The sequence below is a fragment of the Rhineura floridana genome, chromosome 22, assembly GCF_030035675.1.
Source record: "Rhineura floridana isolate rRhiFlo1 chromosome 22, rRhiFlo1.hap2, whole genome shotgun sequence".
Lineage (NCBI taxonomy): Eukaryota > Metazoa > Chordata > Lepidosauria > Squamata > Rhineuridae > Rhineura > Rhineura floridana.
The window spans coordinates 13,453,590-13,471,900 of record NC_084501.1 but is presented as its reverse complement, the minus strand read 5'-3'; the positions used below and the strand labels follow the sequence as shown (position 1 = coordinate 13,471,900).

The following is an 18,311-nucleotide window of genomic DNA, read 5'->3' as shown; positions in this document are numbered from 1 at the left end:
TGCTCTGTTTTAAAATTAAACCTCAGGCCTGAAGAAAGGGCTTTGTTTAACTCAGATGCTTGCTCACCATTCTGTGACGTTTCAAAACAAATCGGTCCTCGTAAAAAGAGGCACGGGTCCCATTAAGGCTAGATGCAAATCATGCATAATTATTATGTTTTTGCTCATTTGGCCCAATTAAAGGACCAACGAGGCGGAGTCTGTCCACGTGCAGGCATTTCCTCCCTGTGGCGACTGGGAGGGAGGTGCTGCTGCAGGGAGGAGATTTCGGGTGAAAAAATGGCGTGAGGAGGAGGAAGTTCAAATATCCACGTCTTACCAGCGCTCCCCCAATCAGATTTATTCCCCTCTCCTAATCTCACAACGTCTCGAAACTGAAATAAAGGTCCAGGGTCTGAGTGTGGCCCCTCTAGCTGACTCTTGGGAGCTCTCCCCAGGGCCACGCCACCGTCCCCTTGCTCAGCCACACCCCTCATTGCCCCTGCCCCACCCACCCCTGGCTCGGATGTGTCCCTGAACCACAGAGAAAGCCTCCCTCTCTCACAACGCTAGAACTCGTGGACATCCGACGAAGCTGAACGTTGGAAGATTCAGGACAGACATAAACAAAATTCCTTTTGTTGCACAGCACAAGAGTGAGTTACACTACAGCATTCACTCGCGCAAGAGGCAGGGACGGTCACCAACTTGGATTCGCCACGTTCATGGAGGAGGCAGCCATCAATGGCCACGACGCTCTGCCTCCATGTTCGGAGACATACAGGATGCACCCAAATAGGAGCGGCTGGAAACCCCGCAGGGAGGGGGAGCGCTCTTGAACTCGAGTCCTCCTTGCGGGCTTCCCAGAGGGGCATCTGGTTGGCCCCTGCTGAGAACAGGAGAGATGGGCGAGATGGGCTGTTGGGCCTGATCCTGCAAGCAGGCTCCTCTCACGTTCTCAGCATATGGGACTCGGTGCATTCGGGGGCCAACCTTGCGCTTCCAGGATACTCACCAGCAGGGTTTATCAATTCAGGGCTGGGAGGGGGTTATGATGATAGCAGGAGCAAATCTCCCCCCACGTCTTTCCCCCACCCCCCAGTTTATGCAGTGCCACCCCCGCTCTCCATTAGCCACCTTTTCTCCTCTCTTCAAAAAACTCTGGCCTGGACTGAATGGGGAAACGGATTTCCTTCTCCTTTTTTGGACAGAGTCCTCCTAAATCCCCTCCTGTGTTGCTTCCAGAAGGGTAGCTGTTGCAACAAGAACAGAATCAACTTGTAGCACATTCTTTCTTTTTAAAAAAAATCTGACTAGCTTATTGGGATGCATCGCGGCAAATCAGTTAGCCCTCAAATCAGGACAGACAAAAGGAAGTACTTCTTTACTCAGCGCATAGTTAAACTATGGAATTTGCTCCCACAAGAAGCAGTAATGGCCACCAGCTTGGATGGCTTTCAAAGAAGATCAGACAAATTCATGGAGGACAGGGCTATCAATGGCTACTAGCCATGATGGCTGTGCTCCGCCACCCTAGTCAGAGGCAGCATGCTTCTGAAAACCAGTTGCCGGAAGCCTCAGGAGGGGAGAGTGTTCTTGCACTCGGGTCCTGCTTGCGGGCTTCCCCCAGGCACCTGGTTGGCCACTGTGAGAACAGGATGCTGGACTAGATGGGCCACTGGCCTGATCCAGCAGGCTCTTCTTATGTTCTTATCTCCTGAGAGAAGCTTCCGTCCCTTTCAAAAACACAGGCCTTGTTCCTGAGCTGAGCAAAGGGTTCAAGGGGGCTTCCGGCAAAGGGCTCTTTAACCCCTTCCTCCCCAATGTGAACGGCAACCGAGCCTCAGGCCAGCTCCTCCGCGACTGACTCTTGCACACTAGCCCAGTGGTTGCGGCAGAGCGGGACTTGTGAAACAGGAGCCCAGACCCCCATCCTCAGCAGAATGAGCCAGAGCTCCCACACTTACTTCCGTTGGGAAGTAAGTGGGAAGTTAACACACATTACCATCTAACAGCAGAGGGGGAGGGGGAAGGGTCTTTTGCAGACCAAGGACTGCATTCCTTCCTGGGTGGTCTTACGGGGACCGTATGCAGATGGTGGCCACATTCCAGCCAGGCGAAATCAGACTAGGAGGGTATGGAGGAGGGGCGGCGAGGGTGCGTGTGCGTGGCCTGGGGAGAGTCCCCGAGGGCCAGATGGAGAAGCCTCGAGGGCCACATTTGTGGGGGGCTGCCCCTGATCTAAAGAGAAGGGGTCTAGTAAGACCATGAAGTCTGGAATCTAAAATTACCTAATTGCGCCACTGGCTGAATCAAAGCAAACGGGAACACACAGCCAAAAAGATTTTTTGTGGGGTTTTTTCACCCCTGTTTCAATCGTAAATGGTTCCAATTGATTTTAATCCTGTATTTTTACATTGCTGTAACCCACCCTGGGACATTACGGTGATGGGAGGGTAAGAAACCTATCAAATAGAAAAGAAAAATAATAGGAGGCAACCAGCTTTTCTGCAGAGGCACTGCACAGCTGCCGAGTAAGCCCTGCCTGCTCTAGAGTAAGAACGGAGGAGTTTGAAAAACAGAGAAATCAATACTCTTGAGTTCCAAGCAGTTGCCCTTTCCTTTCTTGAGAAGCGGGAGGAGCCCTTTCCTAGAACCTGATCAACACTTTGGGAAAAACAGCTTTTTATTATCCGTCTCGTTTCGGCATTATAAAATTTATACGCATTGGCAACAGAACGTGGGAAGGCAAGAATATCCCAGCAGCCTCCGGGGTGGATTGCTGAGTCGGCAAAAAGAGCCAGGCCTGACCAAACACGCCACAGCCGTACCTGTCTTTCCAGGGAGATCTTATCGCACTCCAGGTCCTGGCGGACGGCGCGCTCTTGGAGCAACTCGGCTCGCAGTTGGTCGATCTGGGGGGAAACAAAGGGAGGGGCGTAAACAGACCATCTCACCCAGTATGCTGCTTCCGTCTGCAGCTGGCTGATATGGATAGGGACCTGTCTTACACTGAGTCAGCCCAGATGGGTCCATCTAGCTCGGAGTAGTCAACACCGACTGGCAGCGTCTCCAGGTTTTCAGACACAGAGTCTCTACCCAGTAGTAACCGGAGATGCCAAGGATTGAACCTGGGACCTCCTGCAAGCAAAACGGATGCTACAGCACTAAGCTACACCTCTTGCCCAATAGGAAGCTACCTTTCCCCAAGTCAGAGCAGTGACCCATCTAGCTCAGTATTGTCTGCACTGACTGACAGTGGCTCTCCAGGGTTTCAGGCAAGGAGCATGTCCGAGCTCTAGCTGGAGATGCCATTGGGGACTGATCCTAGATCCTTCTGCACGCAAAGCAAGTGCTCTGCCGCTCAGACACCGTTAACGGACTTTAGCTGTGTTTTACCTTAAATTGTATTTGTACACTGCTCCAAGAGCTCTTTGATTCAGCAGTTTATAAATGCTCTAAACAAATAAAACGAAATGGTCTTTTTCCAGATTCTTTGTATTATATATGCTCCCGTCTATGTTTTTCCTCAATTTAGTTTTTGTTTTTTTAAAATGGTACCAACCTACCTTATAGGGCTGTTGTAATGACTACTGAAGCAACATAGTACATTTTTTTTTAAAAAAAGGGAAGGAGACCTTCTCCCTGGGAAGATTGACATCCTCGTGCAGTGTGGAGAGCTAAATATAGGTGTTGATGGGTTTTGTGGTTCAGACAAAGTCAGTCCTTAAATACAGGCACCCATAGTCCTGGCATCCCTTGCTAACCACACCTGAAAATTCTACGAAAGGAAGATCTGGAGAACAGGCCTGCGCTCGCATGGCAAGAGCTGGTGCCAGCTGACCAAGCTCCTATGCCATTGAAGCAGTTTCTTTTTCGGGATGCAAATCAGATGCAAGCCAAAACCTCACACAATCCATGGCAAGCTACTTTAGAACTGAAGACTAATCTACACCGAAAGGGGTGTCTCACCAACTATGTTCTATTTAGAGCAGAGCCATTAAAATTAATGGCCTTAAGTTAGTCATGCTAAGTAAGTCATGCTAAGTAATCTCAATGGGTCTGCTCTGAATAGGACTAGCACTGGATACAACCCATAGGATGGACGGACGGACGGACAGATTAGATAGATTAGACAGACAGACAGAGACAGACAGACAGACAGATGAATTCTTGATTGTTATACCAGGGTAAGTTCAAGGTGCTGGTTTTAGTGTACAAAGCTCTATACCAGCCTTTCCCAACTTTGCGGTCCCGAGATGTTACTGGACTACAACTCCCATCAGCCCCAGCCAGCATAGCCAATGGACAAGAATGATGGGAACTATAGTCCAGCAAAATCTGGGGACCCAGAAGATGGGGAAAGGATACCTGAAAGATCATCTCACCCGTTATCTACCCAGTCGATCACTGCGCTCTGCAGGTGAAGGCCTCCTACAGATACTGTCTCATAATGAGGTCTTTCCTGCACAACATAGGAAGTAGACCTTTAGTGCTGTGGCACCGACCCTTGGAATTCCCTCCCCTTAAATATTAGACAGGTGCTGTCTCTGTTGTTTTTTCAGCGCCTGCTGAAGACCGTCCTCTTTCAACAAGCCTTTTAAGTACAGGTCTGTGTCTGGGTCGAAATTGTTTTTAAGATGTTTTTCGTGTTTTATTCCCTGTTTGCCACCCTTGGCTCCTTTTGGGAGGAAGGGCGGGATATAAATTTAATAATATAAATAAACAAATCAATAATTCAGGTGGTCGACAGCACGTCCGCACAAAACATTCACACGGATTTTTTAGTTCTGGTTTTCTTCCTTCTTCTATTTCTCATACTGCCTTTTACCGTAGTGCAATTTGAATTCTACGGAGCACAAATTGCTAAGACAATAATGTACAATGCAAGGCGTAAAAGAAGCGATTAAAAAACACATTTTTTAAAAAAGCATACCACTCCTGCCACAGTGCACGAAAATTGCTACAGCAGGCAAGAAAAAAAAAAAAGATCATCCAGCGGTCTGCCAAGACCCACAATGATTTCCAAGCAGCCCGTGGAGGAAAATGAAGTTTAGGAACCGCTGGTTTAGACTGTAAGCCTGCAGGGCAAAGACTGCCTCATTGCAACTGGTTGTAAGCAAGCCACTCCGGGAGCTCTTTGTGGCTGAAAAGCAGGGCCCAAATGCTCTAAATCAATAAACAATAAAATAAGACCGGGCTCCAAAGTTCAACACACCACCCAAGAACTGGGGGGGGGGGGAGGGGGGTTGGGGAGAGGAGGGGAATCCAGCCTAGTTATATCTTTCTCCCCGGCACTAGAACCGAGGGGTGGCAATTGCAAGGAAGCAGATTTCAGCTAGTCGTTAGGAGAAAAGTCCTGGTGGCACAAACTGTTCAGAAATGGAACCAGACTGTCTTGGGAGATGGGCAGGGCTCTCCTTTCCTTGGAGACGTTTAAGCTCGGGGAGCTATCTTTATTTATTTATTATTATTTAATTTGTATCCTGCCTTTCCTCCCAGCAGGAGCCCAGGGCGGCACACTAAAAACACTTTAAAACATCATAAAAACAGATCTTAAAATACGTTAAAACAAAACAGCGTTAAAAACATTTTTTAAAAAAACTTTTAAAAAAGGGTTAAAAACATTATTAAAAAACATTAAGTATCTTGACAGGGACGCTGCAATGGTGAGACTCCTGTAGCGAACAGAGGAGGCTGGACAACGTCCATGATGGGGGGGGAGGAGAATCTCCGGCCCACGGGCCTACTTAGGCTCGCCAAGCCTCCCCGTCTGGCCCCCGAGGCAATTTTTGGCTAAGCCATGCCCCCCTGCCCGAACCCTGACATCTTATATGCCGCCCATGAGCTGAACGGCGGTGCCTGCAAAGCCCTACGTATGCAGCTTTCCAAAGGCCCAAGGATCAATCGGTTGTCCGCATGGGCGAAAACAGGTCAGCTGACATCATTCTGACTTCCCACGACTGACAGGTGGGTGGCCCCACCCACCTGTCAAAACTCAGGCAGCGGGGGTTACAGGAAGATAAGGATCTGGCTTGCAGGATCCTCCGATGGTCCAGTGCAACTCTATGGTTCTAAGTCAGGACCGGGAGGGCCAAATGTGCCCCTCCAGGATTCTCAACCTGGCCCTCAGAAATCTCTCCAGGCCATGTGCCTTCTCCTCACTGTCTTTGCTTCACACCCTAAATATATATATATATATATATATATTTACCAGGATGGAAAGAGTCCTTAAAATCTGATAATGCCTCTCACTTGCCTTGATGGAGAGAGAGAGTGAGAGTGTGTAGAAAGTAAAAAGGTAAAGGTGTCCCCGCACTTGTAGTGCGAGTCATTTCCGACTCTTAGGGTGATGTCTTGCAACGTTTACTAGGCAGACTGTATATATGGGTTGGGATTGCCAGTTCCGTCCCTAGCCTTTCCTTACCCCCCAGCATATGCCGGGTACTCATTTTACTGACCATGGATGGATGAAAGGCTGAGTGGACCTCGACCCCTTTTACCGGAGATTTGACTTCCTCCTTCCGTTGGAATCGAACTCCGGCCGTGAGCGGAGCTTCGGCTGCGTTACCGCCGCTTACCACTCTGCACCACGGAGTATCTTTGTGTAGAAAGTAGCTTACTATATATAAAAGGTAACACCCACCACCACCATGCAGCCCTTGGAAGGTTGCCCACAAGGGAATTGGCCATCGGGCTGACAAAAGGTCCCCCGTCCCCACTTTTTCTAAGTTTTGCAAGCGCTGAGATGGCTGCAGTCCCCAGCTCGCCCACCTGGTCTCTCGTACGGTTGATCCTCTCCGTCATCAGCTCCACCGTGCTCTTTTCCTCGTCCAGTTCCACTTCAAGGCGCTTCGATTTGTCCTGCAATTCCATTTTGGCTGTTAAATTGAAGGCATTGTGTATCCCACCCACAACCCTTAAGTGCGTAACAACAGCTGAGCTTCAGAAAGATCGCTGATCTCTGAAGCAAATGAAACCGGGGGGGGGGGAGGCTGAGTGCCCCCAGCGGTGGTATAGCGGTTAGGGTGTCGGACTAGGACCTGGGAGGCCAAGGTTCAAATCCCCATTCAGCCATGAAGCTCTCACTGGGTATGACCTTGAGCCAATTCGCAGCCTCTCAGCCTAGCATACCTCGCAGGGTTGCTGGGAGAATGCAATTAGCAGAAGGAAGAACCATGCAAGGGCTGCGGCTCAGTGGGCAGAGCACCCGCTTTGCATGCAGAAGGTCCCAGGTCCAATCCCCAACAGCGACTGCAGGTAGGGCTGGGAACACCCCCTGCCTCAACTCCTGGAGAGCTGCTGCCAGTCAGTGTAGACAGTACTGAGCTAGATGAACCAATGGTCTTCCTATGTTCCAAGCCATCTTGAGCTCCTTGAAGAAAAATAAGGGTAAATAAAATAAAATAAAGGGGGGGGGGACCAAAGAGTTTGGTTTAATCTTTGCCTATTTCCACTTGAGATTTTTTTTAAAATCTCAGTGTAGGGAAATGCAATGTTTGCCGTGTAAAAGGGCCCCCCAAAGCACATCTGTAGTGTGTCTTTTTTAATTATTATTATTTTTAGGAAATACATGCAATATCATCAGATTTTACCATAAAATAGGTGTGGGGGGGGAGAAGCCCAGAAAAAAGACTGCTTGAAAAGCAGCGCTGCCCCCTGGTGTTGGGTGGGAGATACTGCATGCACGGGGTGCCCATGGCCACAAAGGCAGCTGCAGAAACGGTTTTTCTGTTTTTTCTTGCTTTTAAATGGAAGGGGCGATAAGCAAGAAAGCCCACCCTCATTTCCAGATCCACTTCCACCCCCCACCCCCCGTTCTGCCCTCAGGGTGCCTTGCTGTAAATACGCATCTTCCTATTTCTTTTTGTGCTGATTCTGCTTTGCAACCCGTCCCAGGATCGTTAAAATGAGACAGGATTATAAATCAATGGAAATAAATCATCTCCTACTCTGAGCTTGGACTCTGTGTTCAGAGCTGCTCCAAGGCGGAGATAACCTGTCTCTGCGTGTGGGGGAGGTCGTTTTTGGCGGGGCTGGGTGAGGCAGAAAGGGAGGCTAGCCTGGAGAATTTTGCTCCCATTCCTCTGGCAGAAAAAAGAAACTCTTATCGCTGTGGCACAGCCTGACCGGCAAAGATGTGAAAAAAGGAAAAGGAGGCAGGGATGGCCACCAACTTGGATGGCTTTAAAAGAGGGTTAGACAAATACACGGAGGATGAGGCAGTCAATGACTACTAGCCCTGATAGCTATGCTCGGTCTTCACGGTCAGAGGCAGGATGCCCCAGGTTGTTAATGCTGCTGGAAGTCACAGGAAGGGAGATGTGCTGTTGCACTCAGGTCCCGCTTGTAGGCTTCCCATTGGGGCATCTGGTTGGCCACTGTGAAAACAGGATGCTGGACTAGATGGGCCCCCTTTGGCCTGATCCAGCTGCTGAAGGGCTGTCCGGATGTTCTTGTGGAACTTCCAGCTCCAGAGGTAGTCTATCTTGATTCCAATGTTCTTAGGGTCATTTGGCCACTGTGAGAACAGGATGCTGGCCTAGATGGGCCCCCTTTGGCTTGATGCAGCAGGCTCACCTGAAGTTTTTTTTATGAAAGGTTAAATCATATTCCCTGGCTCTGTGCTTGCCATATCAACACAGATGGAGACCTCCAGAATGTACCACCTGAAAGGTGACATGACACCTGCTCTTCCCTCCCCATTTTACAACTGACAATCAGCCATTTTAATTCCCCCACAATGCCCCTGAGATAGCGTCACTCCAAGACACGGTGAGGAATTGAAAATGGCAACTGCTGGGGATTAATCGGATCAGGTTGATCCTGCTCGCTACCACTTAAAACTGCAGGAAAATCCACTGATCTAGATAGGAGGTGACTTTGCAGAAGGCACCGTACAACCTGCAGCCCCAGGAACAAAGGAAGTGGGGAACGGCCCAAGACTAACCCTGAAGCGCAGATGTTACTAGAGCCAGCACAGAAGCCGAAACCAGCATGGGAGTTGGGTATTCCCATTCAGCATTTGCTGTGTTCCGGCAAGCTTCCAATTGTTCCCTGGGATCAACCATCTAGTCTGAACGGGCCTCATGCCCATCATATTAAGGAGGAGTGGGATGTACAGCATGGATCTGGAGGTCACCCAGGATTTTCAATTTAGAGACGGAGAGGAACAAGGAGGGGAAATACGAACCTCCAGTGCCTTGACTTGCCGGGATCGATCGTCCTGGGACCGCCGCTTGGACTCCATCTCCTGCTCCAGGTTGTGAAGGCGCTGAGCCAATAGTTCCTTGTCCAAAACGGCATTCTCACGCTCAGCCTGGCTGTCCTGCAGGGCCTGCTTGAGCCGCACGACCTTGGGGGAGGACAACAGAGAGGGGGTGGATGAGCAGACTAGCATGCTCTTTTGGAGGGATCAGTGAGCGGAGATTCAAAACGGGCCCTTGCTTCAGTTCTAACACTCTGTTCCTTGGACCATGGATGGTGACCCCTCTGATGTACAACAGCTCCCATCAATCCTGACTACAGTCTGGAGCTGATGGTGGGTTGGAGTCCAATGATGGGAGAGCCATCCACACCAGCCCTCCCATCAGGGGTAGCCTTGCAAGCTTCTGTTTATATTGATGTGTACTAGTTTATGAGTTTTATGTCATTATTGGATGTTGATTGCTTTGATTTTATATTTTTTAATTGTACCCTGGGTATCATTTGCCAATGAAGGGCAGATTATAGCCCTGTGTAACTACTGATTTTTCTTACATCTATATATCCCCACCTTTCTTCCGTCACGGAACCCAAGGCAGTGGCTTACATGAGGGTCCCTGACCCAGACCTACTAAGCTTCATCGAGGCACTGGCCTTGCGGGCCTTCAGGCCATACCACAAATTTCACACACCAAATCATAGGGTTGGAAGGTACCTCAGAGGTCATCCAGTCCAACCCCTTGCTCGAAGCAGGACCTACAGTGCAGGATATTGCAGTGGTGGCTGGTGCCCATTGGGACTGGCAGATCAGAAGGCAGGGAGGCCAACAGCAGAGTCAACCTATTCTAGTTTTGTCCCCATCCCGCCTGCCTGAGTTCTCCAAGGGCAACATGGATACTGAGGAGGAGGAAGCTGACAGGCAGGGCCACCCCCTGGGCTGGATATTCGTCAGAAGGCAGGCAGGTGGGGACAGACAGAGATTGGCAGACCAGCCTGTACTGGAGTTTTGCATCTATAGTATTCCTGAAAAAGGAAGCAATGGGAGACAGGCTAAGGCCCTGAACCTCCTCTTCAGTTTCTCATCTTGAGGCATCCCTTTCCTCCTAGAGGTGGAAAGCACTAGGGCAGCACTGGGCCAAGGGGCTTAGGTTGCTGTCCCCCTACACTAGGTTTTCAAACCAAGTTGGAAAAACCAAGTCCAAATTTTAGAAGCGCTACATTGACAGGCAAGTTTCTAGCCCTCATTGTGTTTGTTTCATTTTTTTAAAAAAAAAAGGAGGGAGGGAGGGCATGCAGAGGACTGCTAGGTGGTCTGCTAAAGGTACAAAAGAAATCCTGGGGTGGTTTCCTACGTATCTAACTTGCTGGAGCTCAAAGGGAAATGGGAAGAAATAAGCAGAGCCTCTTCCAGTCCCAGCAAGGCAAAGCAGATCAGGACCCTGGACAGCAACCAACAGGTCCTGCTGAGCTACGGACAATGTTGCCTCAGCAAAGGTCTTAATCTGAAGCAATGGTGGGGAACTGCAGGCCTGTGGGTGGAGGATGGGGTCAGAAGGGCTCCACTTTCAGTGGGGTAACCTGTGATTTGTCTGAATGTGAGCTTCTCCTGGGGGTGACACTGGGACCTAGATGACTATAAATCAGACTTCCCTCAAGAATCCTCTTTATCTTATCTTTCACCACTCTCCAATAATCATACTTCTGTGCTTCAAGGGAAGCACCCTCAATTTTCAGACCACATATAGAGTCTGACCACCAGCCACTCTAGTCCACTACTGACTGCTACTAGAACCGGCTGAGGAGCTCCTGGGTCCCACAGATCCAGCTCGTTCAAAAAGAAGTCCCTTCCTTGCATTTTCGCTCACTTCTGGTTCACACACCCTCGAAAGCACCAGCTCAACCGAGGAAGGGGAGCGATGCCCTCTCTCTGCCCTCATACCTCGTCCTGCAGCCTCCCCAGGTTATATTGCATCTTCTCCACTTCAGCGTTCCTGTCTTTGGCTTGCTTCTGGGAGTCCATGATCTCCTTGCGGGATTTCTCCTTGTACTCCTCCAGCTGTGCCTGCAGGTGGGACAGCGCGCTGTGGGACTCTTGGGTCATCTGATCCAGCTGAAGGAGAGGTTAAACCACAACTAAGGCAGTTTTAAATCAATCCTGATTACGCCGTTTGCCCAGGGCGGCAAAGAAAAACACTAAAAAAGCCCTCTAAAACACCTTAAAAACAGACTTTAAAATATATTAGAACAAAATGTCTTTAAAAACTCTGCGGCGATGCAGCACAGGGAGAAGAACACGTTGCCAAACTGCAGCAAGGAGATGGCCAGATCATTAGCCGGCATCTCGTACCTGCCAGCTCCAATTTTCTGCCGAGGTTTAAGGAATGGACAGGCCTGATCTGGCAGGGCTTTTAACAGAGTGGCAGGTTGTGACAAGAACCACATGGGGAGGGGGAGGAGGAGGCAGCGGTGCTGCGACAGGAGCAGCAACAGCAGATGGCTTTGCCTTCCTCAGTCCCGACTCGTACGGATGGAAAGATCTGTCAATTTCAGTTCTCTCCATTTCTCATTTTTCCAACCTTAAATTCAGTTCCCCACATATCTGCACCAATTTGTGATTTCTTAAAAAATTCCTTATGAAAACTCCCCAGCGTTTTAGTGAGAATTTCTCCTAACACACACACCTTTTAAAGGCAGCTTTGACTCACGTGCACATTTTTTGCAAGCCATTTCCCCTGACACAATGCATTTCTGTGCATTATTTTCACTAAGGTTTGCATTTATATGCACACATCTTTCACCCAACTATATACGCTTCGTGGATGTTACTTGGCTGGAGAGGAGAACTGCATTGCAAAATTCGGAGCGGCGAAGATTTCAAAGGATGCTGCATTTCAAAGGATGCTGCCTTTTAAAGGATGCTGCCTAGAGACCCTGTGCATATGTGTGTGTGTGTGTTAGAGAGAGATCTAGTTTTTCTTTTAAAATATCTTCTTCCAAAGCCATCAGTGTAGAAAATACTGAGGTAGAGATCTACGATATAGGCCACATTCACACCACACATTTATTCCGCTATTATTTCACTTTAAACAGTCATGGCTTACCCCCAAAGAATCCTGGGAAGTGCAATGCGTTCGGGGTATTGACAATTCCAAGAGTGGCTTAACAGTCAATCCCTCTTCCCAGGGAACTCTGGGAAATGTAGCTCTTTGAGTGGAATAATTCTCAGCACTCCTCACAAACTACATTATCCAGGATTCTTCGGGGGAAAGCCATGACTGTTTAAAGTGAAATAACAGTGCAATAAATGTATTGGATTGTCTCTGAAACACCAGAGGAACACGTGCATCGAGAGGTTATCGAGCACTCTACCAAAAAAAAAAAAAAGGCAATAGATATTTGCTAATTAATTAGCGGCAGTAAGCCAGCCCAGGGGTCCAGAGATGCCTTCCTCCACCCTCCTCCTCCTCTCCCACCTCTTTCGTCAGCTTCCCGACGCTCTTGTCCAGCAGGCGCTTCTCCTCTTCCAGCTCACTCTTGGCCCGCTTGAGCTGCTCCTTCTGCTTTATCTCCTCGTGGAGAGAAGTGCTCAGGTCCTGGTGCTCCCGGGAGAGCCTGCTGAGGCTCCTCTGGGCGTCCTCCAGGCGGCTCTCCAGAAACCGCTTCGCCAGCTGCAGCTCCTGCTCTTGGTCTGTGGCATCCCCCAGAGACTCCTCCATCTGCTTACGGTCAGCCTGGATTAGGGGGACACAAACAAACGACAACTACACAAGAGATTTTGCAACAAGAATAGACCTAACGGTCGCTAGGAGAGTCGTACATCGAGCCTGGAAGGAAAATACCCACCAGCTTGTTACGCAATGGGTTGATGACCTAAACGCCCTTGCTGAATTTGAGCGTACCTTCCGCAAATGCCAACTCTGCCTGGGTACATATTTGGACATTTGCCGGATGCTGAATGTTTGGATCAGCACTCGCTTCTGGGCTTGAACAGTAAGGCTGTGGGATGTACAGATGCCTGCAGCTTAACCGATGACAACTTAGTTTAATTTGTGTTTCTTTATTCAATGAAATGTATGTACTGCTTGATTGTAACAAAACCTCCAAGCAATTTACAAGAAATATTAAAACTATCAGTAAAAAGCAAATAAAAACAAACATTTTAACATAATTAAACATAGTTAAAAACATTTCAAATATAATGAAAATTAACAGTAAACCAAACAGAGACTAAAAGACATCAACATCTACATGTCTGGATAGGCTTGCCTAAGCAGAAATGTTTTAAGCAGTTGCCAAAAAGAGTGCAGTGGAGGCGCCTGCCTGATGTCAACTAGATCCACCAAGCAGATCCTGGTGGCAAAATGCTAAGATATTTGGAATCAAAAGGATTCGGAGCCCAGGAATTTGTTTCTGAGTACCGAAAATGAAGTCCTTACACACAAAAATCCACTCATGGAACTCAAAATGCAAGATGTCTGCAAGCCGGCTCTGATCAGGGCGAAACAAAATGGCCGCACACACGCCAAGGGTTCAATGATGGAACCTGAGCTTACAATGTGGACTGGGATCTACTATGAGATTAAAGGGGCTTAGAAGGAACTGCCCCCCCTCCCTGATATTCCCCCCAAGTACCTCCATCTTGGCAATCTTCTCTTTCAGCCTGGCCTCCGTAGCCTGCCAGTTGTCTGCAAAGTGTCGGTGCTCCTTGAGCTGCGTCTCCAGGCCCAGGATCTTTCGTCGGAGGTCGTCGTTTTCCTCCTGAGTCTCCCTGAGGGTGGATTCCACGGCCTTCTTCGTTTGCTCGGTTGCCTCTTTTTCACCCTCCAATGCAGACTTTACCTGCAAAGGGTGGTAGTGGGGGGGGGAGGAGGAGGAGAGAAAGCACGTAAATTAATGCAGCAAGCCCAGCTTTTCCTTTCCTTTCCAATGCTTCCAAGCTACTAGTTCTCATGATTGTGGAGATAACACAAGGCAGGAGATCTGCCTCACTCTGCCTAACAGTAGGGCTGGCTCTTATTTAGACAGCTCATGCCATTCATCCTTCCTTACTCTGCCTGCCTCATATCCTCAAAACATGAAATCAAACAATGCAATCTGCTCTGGCAAGAGGCAGCGACAGCCACCTACGTGGATGTCTCTGAAAGAGGATTAGACAAATTCATGGAGGCTACCAAGGACCATGTTCTACCTCCACCATCAGAAGCTGCTGGGAATCTCAAGGAAGGAGAGTAGTTGTCGCATTCAGGTCTTGAGTGATTATGGGCTTCCCGTGGGGGCATCTGGTTGGCCCTTATATTCCTGCCTGATTACGGAAGTCTTCAGGGGAGTCACTGTCAGTGCTCAACCTTGGTCAGATGCATGGCTCCTATCTACCAGGAGCCGTGCGCTGTTGGAACTGCGGGCTAAATTTTATGGAACTCCCCGTTGAAATCAGACAGACCGTCTCTCCCTGTTGAATTTCTGGCACCTATTGAAGACGTCTCCCCCACACACACACATTCCAATAGGCTAATTCACCGAATTGTGATTTTGTAGTTTTAACTCCATTTTAGTCAGCATATCGAGTTCCTCGTGTGTGCCGCTTAGAGACGATCGGAATTCAGCGGTATATAAATTGTCAAAGTAAAATAAAGGACAAAGCAACCCCAGGTTGACCGACTAAATAAAGTAATAAACAAAATGTCATCACAGCCACTTCAAAAGGGGCTCAGGCAGGAAGCAGAGCTGATTCCCAACCCCAACCCCCCAACCCCCACCAGAAATCCTCGCCTTGAATGCCTCCTCGTAATCCTTCTGGAGTTTCTGTGCGTCGTGCTGGAACTGACGCTTCAGCCCCTCCACTTCCTGGTCGCGGGTGGCCACCTCGTCCTCTAGCACCTCCTTCAGGCCTGCCAACTCCCTCTCCCGCTGGAGCAGCACCTCATCCTGGGCTTGCTTCGCCAACGTCAGCTCCCTCAGCTCTTCCCGAGCGTCGCGCAGATCCTGCCAGAAGGAACAGAGAGGGAACGAAAAGAGCAAATTAGAAAACCACAAAAACCACAGAGCTGGTTCGCCTGGCACTGGAAGGCAGCCCTCTGGGATGAAAAGAACTCTCCTCAGGCTATGGGAAAAAATGGTGTAACAGTTAAAAGGGTGTGCATGTTGCTATCGTTATTCAGTCCCCAATGACTTCTCCATGTAGGACCGGGAAGGTCCCCTGCCTGAAACCCTAACCGGGGAGCTGCTGCCAGTCAGTGTTAGACAAACTACTGCGTAGTACAAGGCAGCTTTCCAAGTTCCTGTTTACATCAGCCCATTCATTCAGGACCATGAGGACTGGAATCTTACTATGAGTTTTAGGGGAACCAACATAGCTTTGCCTGCGGAAGCTCCCAGGTTCAAACCCCATTGGCATCTCCAGGTAGGGATAGGAGAGACCCCCTGCCTGAAGCCCTGGATAGCTGCTGCCAGTCTATGCAGGTAAGGGATGGGTCACCTGCACCCTGCAGGCCTAATTTGGCCTGGGATAGGTCTCAATTTGGCCTGCAAGGCTGCTTCCCTCATTCATTCGTTCATTCATTCATTGCATTTGTATACCGCCCCACAGCGAAAGCTCTATCATGCCCGCCAGCCCCACACCTGAAGTCATTCGCAACATCAAGCATGGGGCAGGTGAGGACCCAGTGATAAAGGAGCAGGCAGGAGCTTAAAATGGGATCCTGGTTGTTCCTTTGCAAGCAGAGCTCATTGGATCGGCTCTCTTTTTTTTTTTTTTTTTTTCAATAATTTTTATTCAGATTTTCATAAAACATACAAGACGAAATCATAAAACATTCAAAGACAAAAAACAAAATCAAAAATAGTTAAACAAAAAAAAAAAAAAGAAAAAAAAAACAAAAAAAAAATAAAGAGTAAAATATTGACTTCCCATTTGTCAAAGATCAAATCAGTTATAAGTCTATAATATATAACAATCCTGTCTCTTAAGTCATATTATAAAATCACTTTCCTCCAGTAGTTATCTTACTTAATCATCAAATCTCATAAACATTACTTTATTCTTTCCACAAAAAGTCAAAGAGAGGTTTCAATTCTTTAAGAAATATATCTATCAATTTTTTTTCCAGATAAGCATATCGATTAATCCATCTCATTACTAATTATGATAATCTTATTGTCATAACCATAGTCAAAATAAGCATTTCAATTAATCCATCACATCAGAATCTGTTAGGTTCAGTAATTTCAGTAGCCATTGTTCTATTATCCCTATTAGTTCCATTTTCCATCTTCCATCTTCAGTAGTCTTGTTAAGTCCAGTAATTTCAGTATCCAATCTTCCATTATCAGTATTCCATAATAATCTTGCTGTCAAAACCATAGTCATATAGTAAGAGTCTGATGGGAATTACCTCTATCCCAAATATTTTCTTGCCATCCATTCTGAATAGGTTGCTGAAATACTGCTGTAAAATCATATCTCTGTTCTTTTTTTCAAAATACACTGGGTCATCTCTTGAAAGTTTTTCCATTGTCACATGGCTGCAGTTAATTCCATAGATTTTCTCTATATTGGGCTCCATCACATCAATCCAGTCCAGAAGATTATCCATGCCATTGATAACTTTATCTCTAGAATCTTCATTAATTTCTTCAGAGATAACATTGAGTTCCAAACAATAGATTTTATTTCTAAAGTCCATAGACTCCAAATCTTGTTCCTGTTCCACGTTTGTTCCAATCTCCGGGATCTCCTCTCTCACAGGGACCCCTGTTCCAGTCTCCAGGGTCTCCTCTCTCACAGGGACCCCTGTTCCAGTCTCCAGGGTCTCCTCTCTCACAAGGACCCCTATGTCTTTAATCTCCTGTGTCTCCAAGCAATAGATTTTGTTTCTAAAGTCCATAGACTCCAAATCTTTTTCCTGTTCCACGTTTGTTCCAATCTCCGGGGTCTCCTCTCTCACAGGGACCCCTTCCAGGGTCACCTCTCTCACAGGGACCCCTATATCTTTAATCTCCTGCTTCATTTTACTCAATTCAATTTTCAGCTCCTTACAACCCTGTCGCAGGTTTTGTTTCGTTATCTCAATCTCATCCATTATTTTCTGAAACATAGTTATTTCCAGATTCTCAGCCACTTTCTTAATTGCCATTTTAAAAGAAAAATATAGGAAAACCACTTCTTATTTCAGCAACAATTGGGTTAATACTCCAAACTTGGTGACATCACAGTATAAACAGAGCAGACAGCCTTATCTCTCCATGCTTAAGTAAACAAAATGCAGTTCCCAGGATCGAAACAATTAATGGCGGTCGTCAGGAAACAGATTCGTCAAAATAAAATAGACCAAAAAGAGAGTAGTCTCAGACAATATAATATTCTTCAAAATAAAAATCTGGAATAGAAATCCCTCTTCTGTGTATATCTTTAGAATGCAAATCCAGGACAGCTTTTTGCAACAAAAACAGAGATAAGCTATTAATTAGTGAGTAGCAGAGAGAAGTTATGGCTCCCCAGTGAGATGTCAAAAACCGATCAATCTGGCAAATCTCTTTTAAACAGCAACAATTTAAGTCAAGTAAAAGAAAAATATAGAAAGAAGGGTGCTTGCCTGTTAGTGCGTTCTCTCTTAGAAGATAAGATGAACGTTCGCTTTATCAGATAGAGCTTGTTGTTGAAAATCCGTCCCACCTTCGTCGGCTGGACCTCGTCCCATAAATTAATGAGATCTGGTCGTCCCAACAAAAATAGGCTTTGAGGTTAATCTCTTCGTTTCTCCCTACCCGGGAGAAGTTTAATCAGTCAAAAAAAAAAAAAAAATCTGACTGATATATCTGAATAAGCTTCTTTTGAGGCAGGAGCCCGTCTCAAAAGCAGGCACAGGCTAAGTCACCCTTCCCGGAAGTCCATTGGATCGGCTCTCTTAATGAGCCCCTTTGAAGTCTGTTTGCAGGCGGTGGTTTGAATGCAAACCACACCTGCAAATGGACTTCAAAAGGGTTTCGCTGTAACTGGTATCATTATTATGTCAGGCGGCTGACAGGTAATTAGCCCCAAAGTCGGCCTGCGGAGGAGTGGATGAACTAAGGATCCAGCCCGCTCCTGATAGAGGCTGCATTCACACCATCCATTTAAAGAGCTATTATTT

The 18,311-nt window shown here is 47.6% G+C and overlaps 1 protein-coding gene across 3 annotated transcripts in view; it reads right to left on the bottom strand.

Annotated features, from left to right (window-relative positions):
• CGN (cingulin) overlaps positions 1–18,311 on the bottom strand; it is an 81,347-nt gene that overhangs the window by 12,464 nt on the left and 50,572 nt on the right. For all 3 annotated transcript variants that reach the window (XM_061606645.1, XM_061606646.1, XM_061606644.1), the window contains 7 exons: positions 14,953–15,165; positions 13,816–14,022; positions 12,657–12,914; positions 11,123–11,293; positions 9,173–9,334; positions 6,754–6,843; positions 2,811–2,894 (listed from right to left, as the gene is read on the bottom strand). In XM_061606645.1, the coding sequence (XP_061462629.1) occupies positions 2,811–2,894; positions 6,754–6,843; positions 9,173–9,334; positions 11,123–11,293; positions 12,657–12,914; positions 13,816–14,022; positions 14,953–15,165 (1,185 nt within the window). The remainder of the gene's footprint in view (positions 1–2,810; positions 2,895–6,753; positions 6,844–9,172; positions 9,335–11,122; positions 11,294–12,656; positions 12,915–13,815; positions 14,023–14,952; positions 15,166–18,311) is intronic.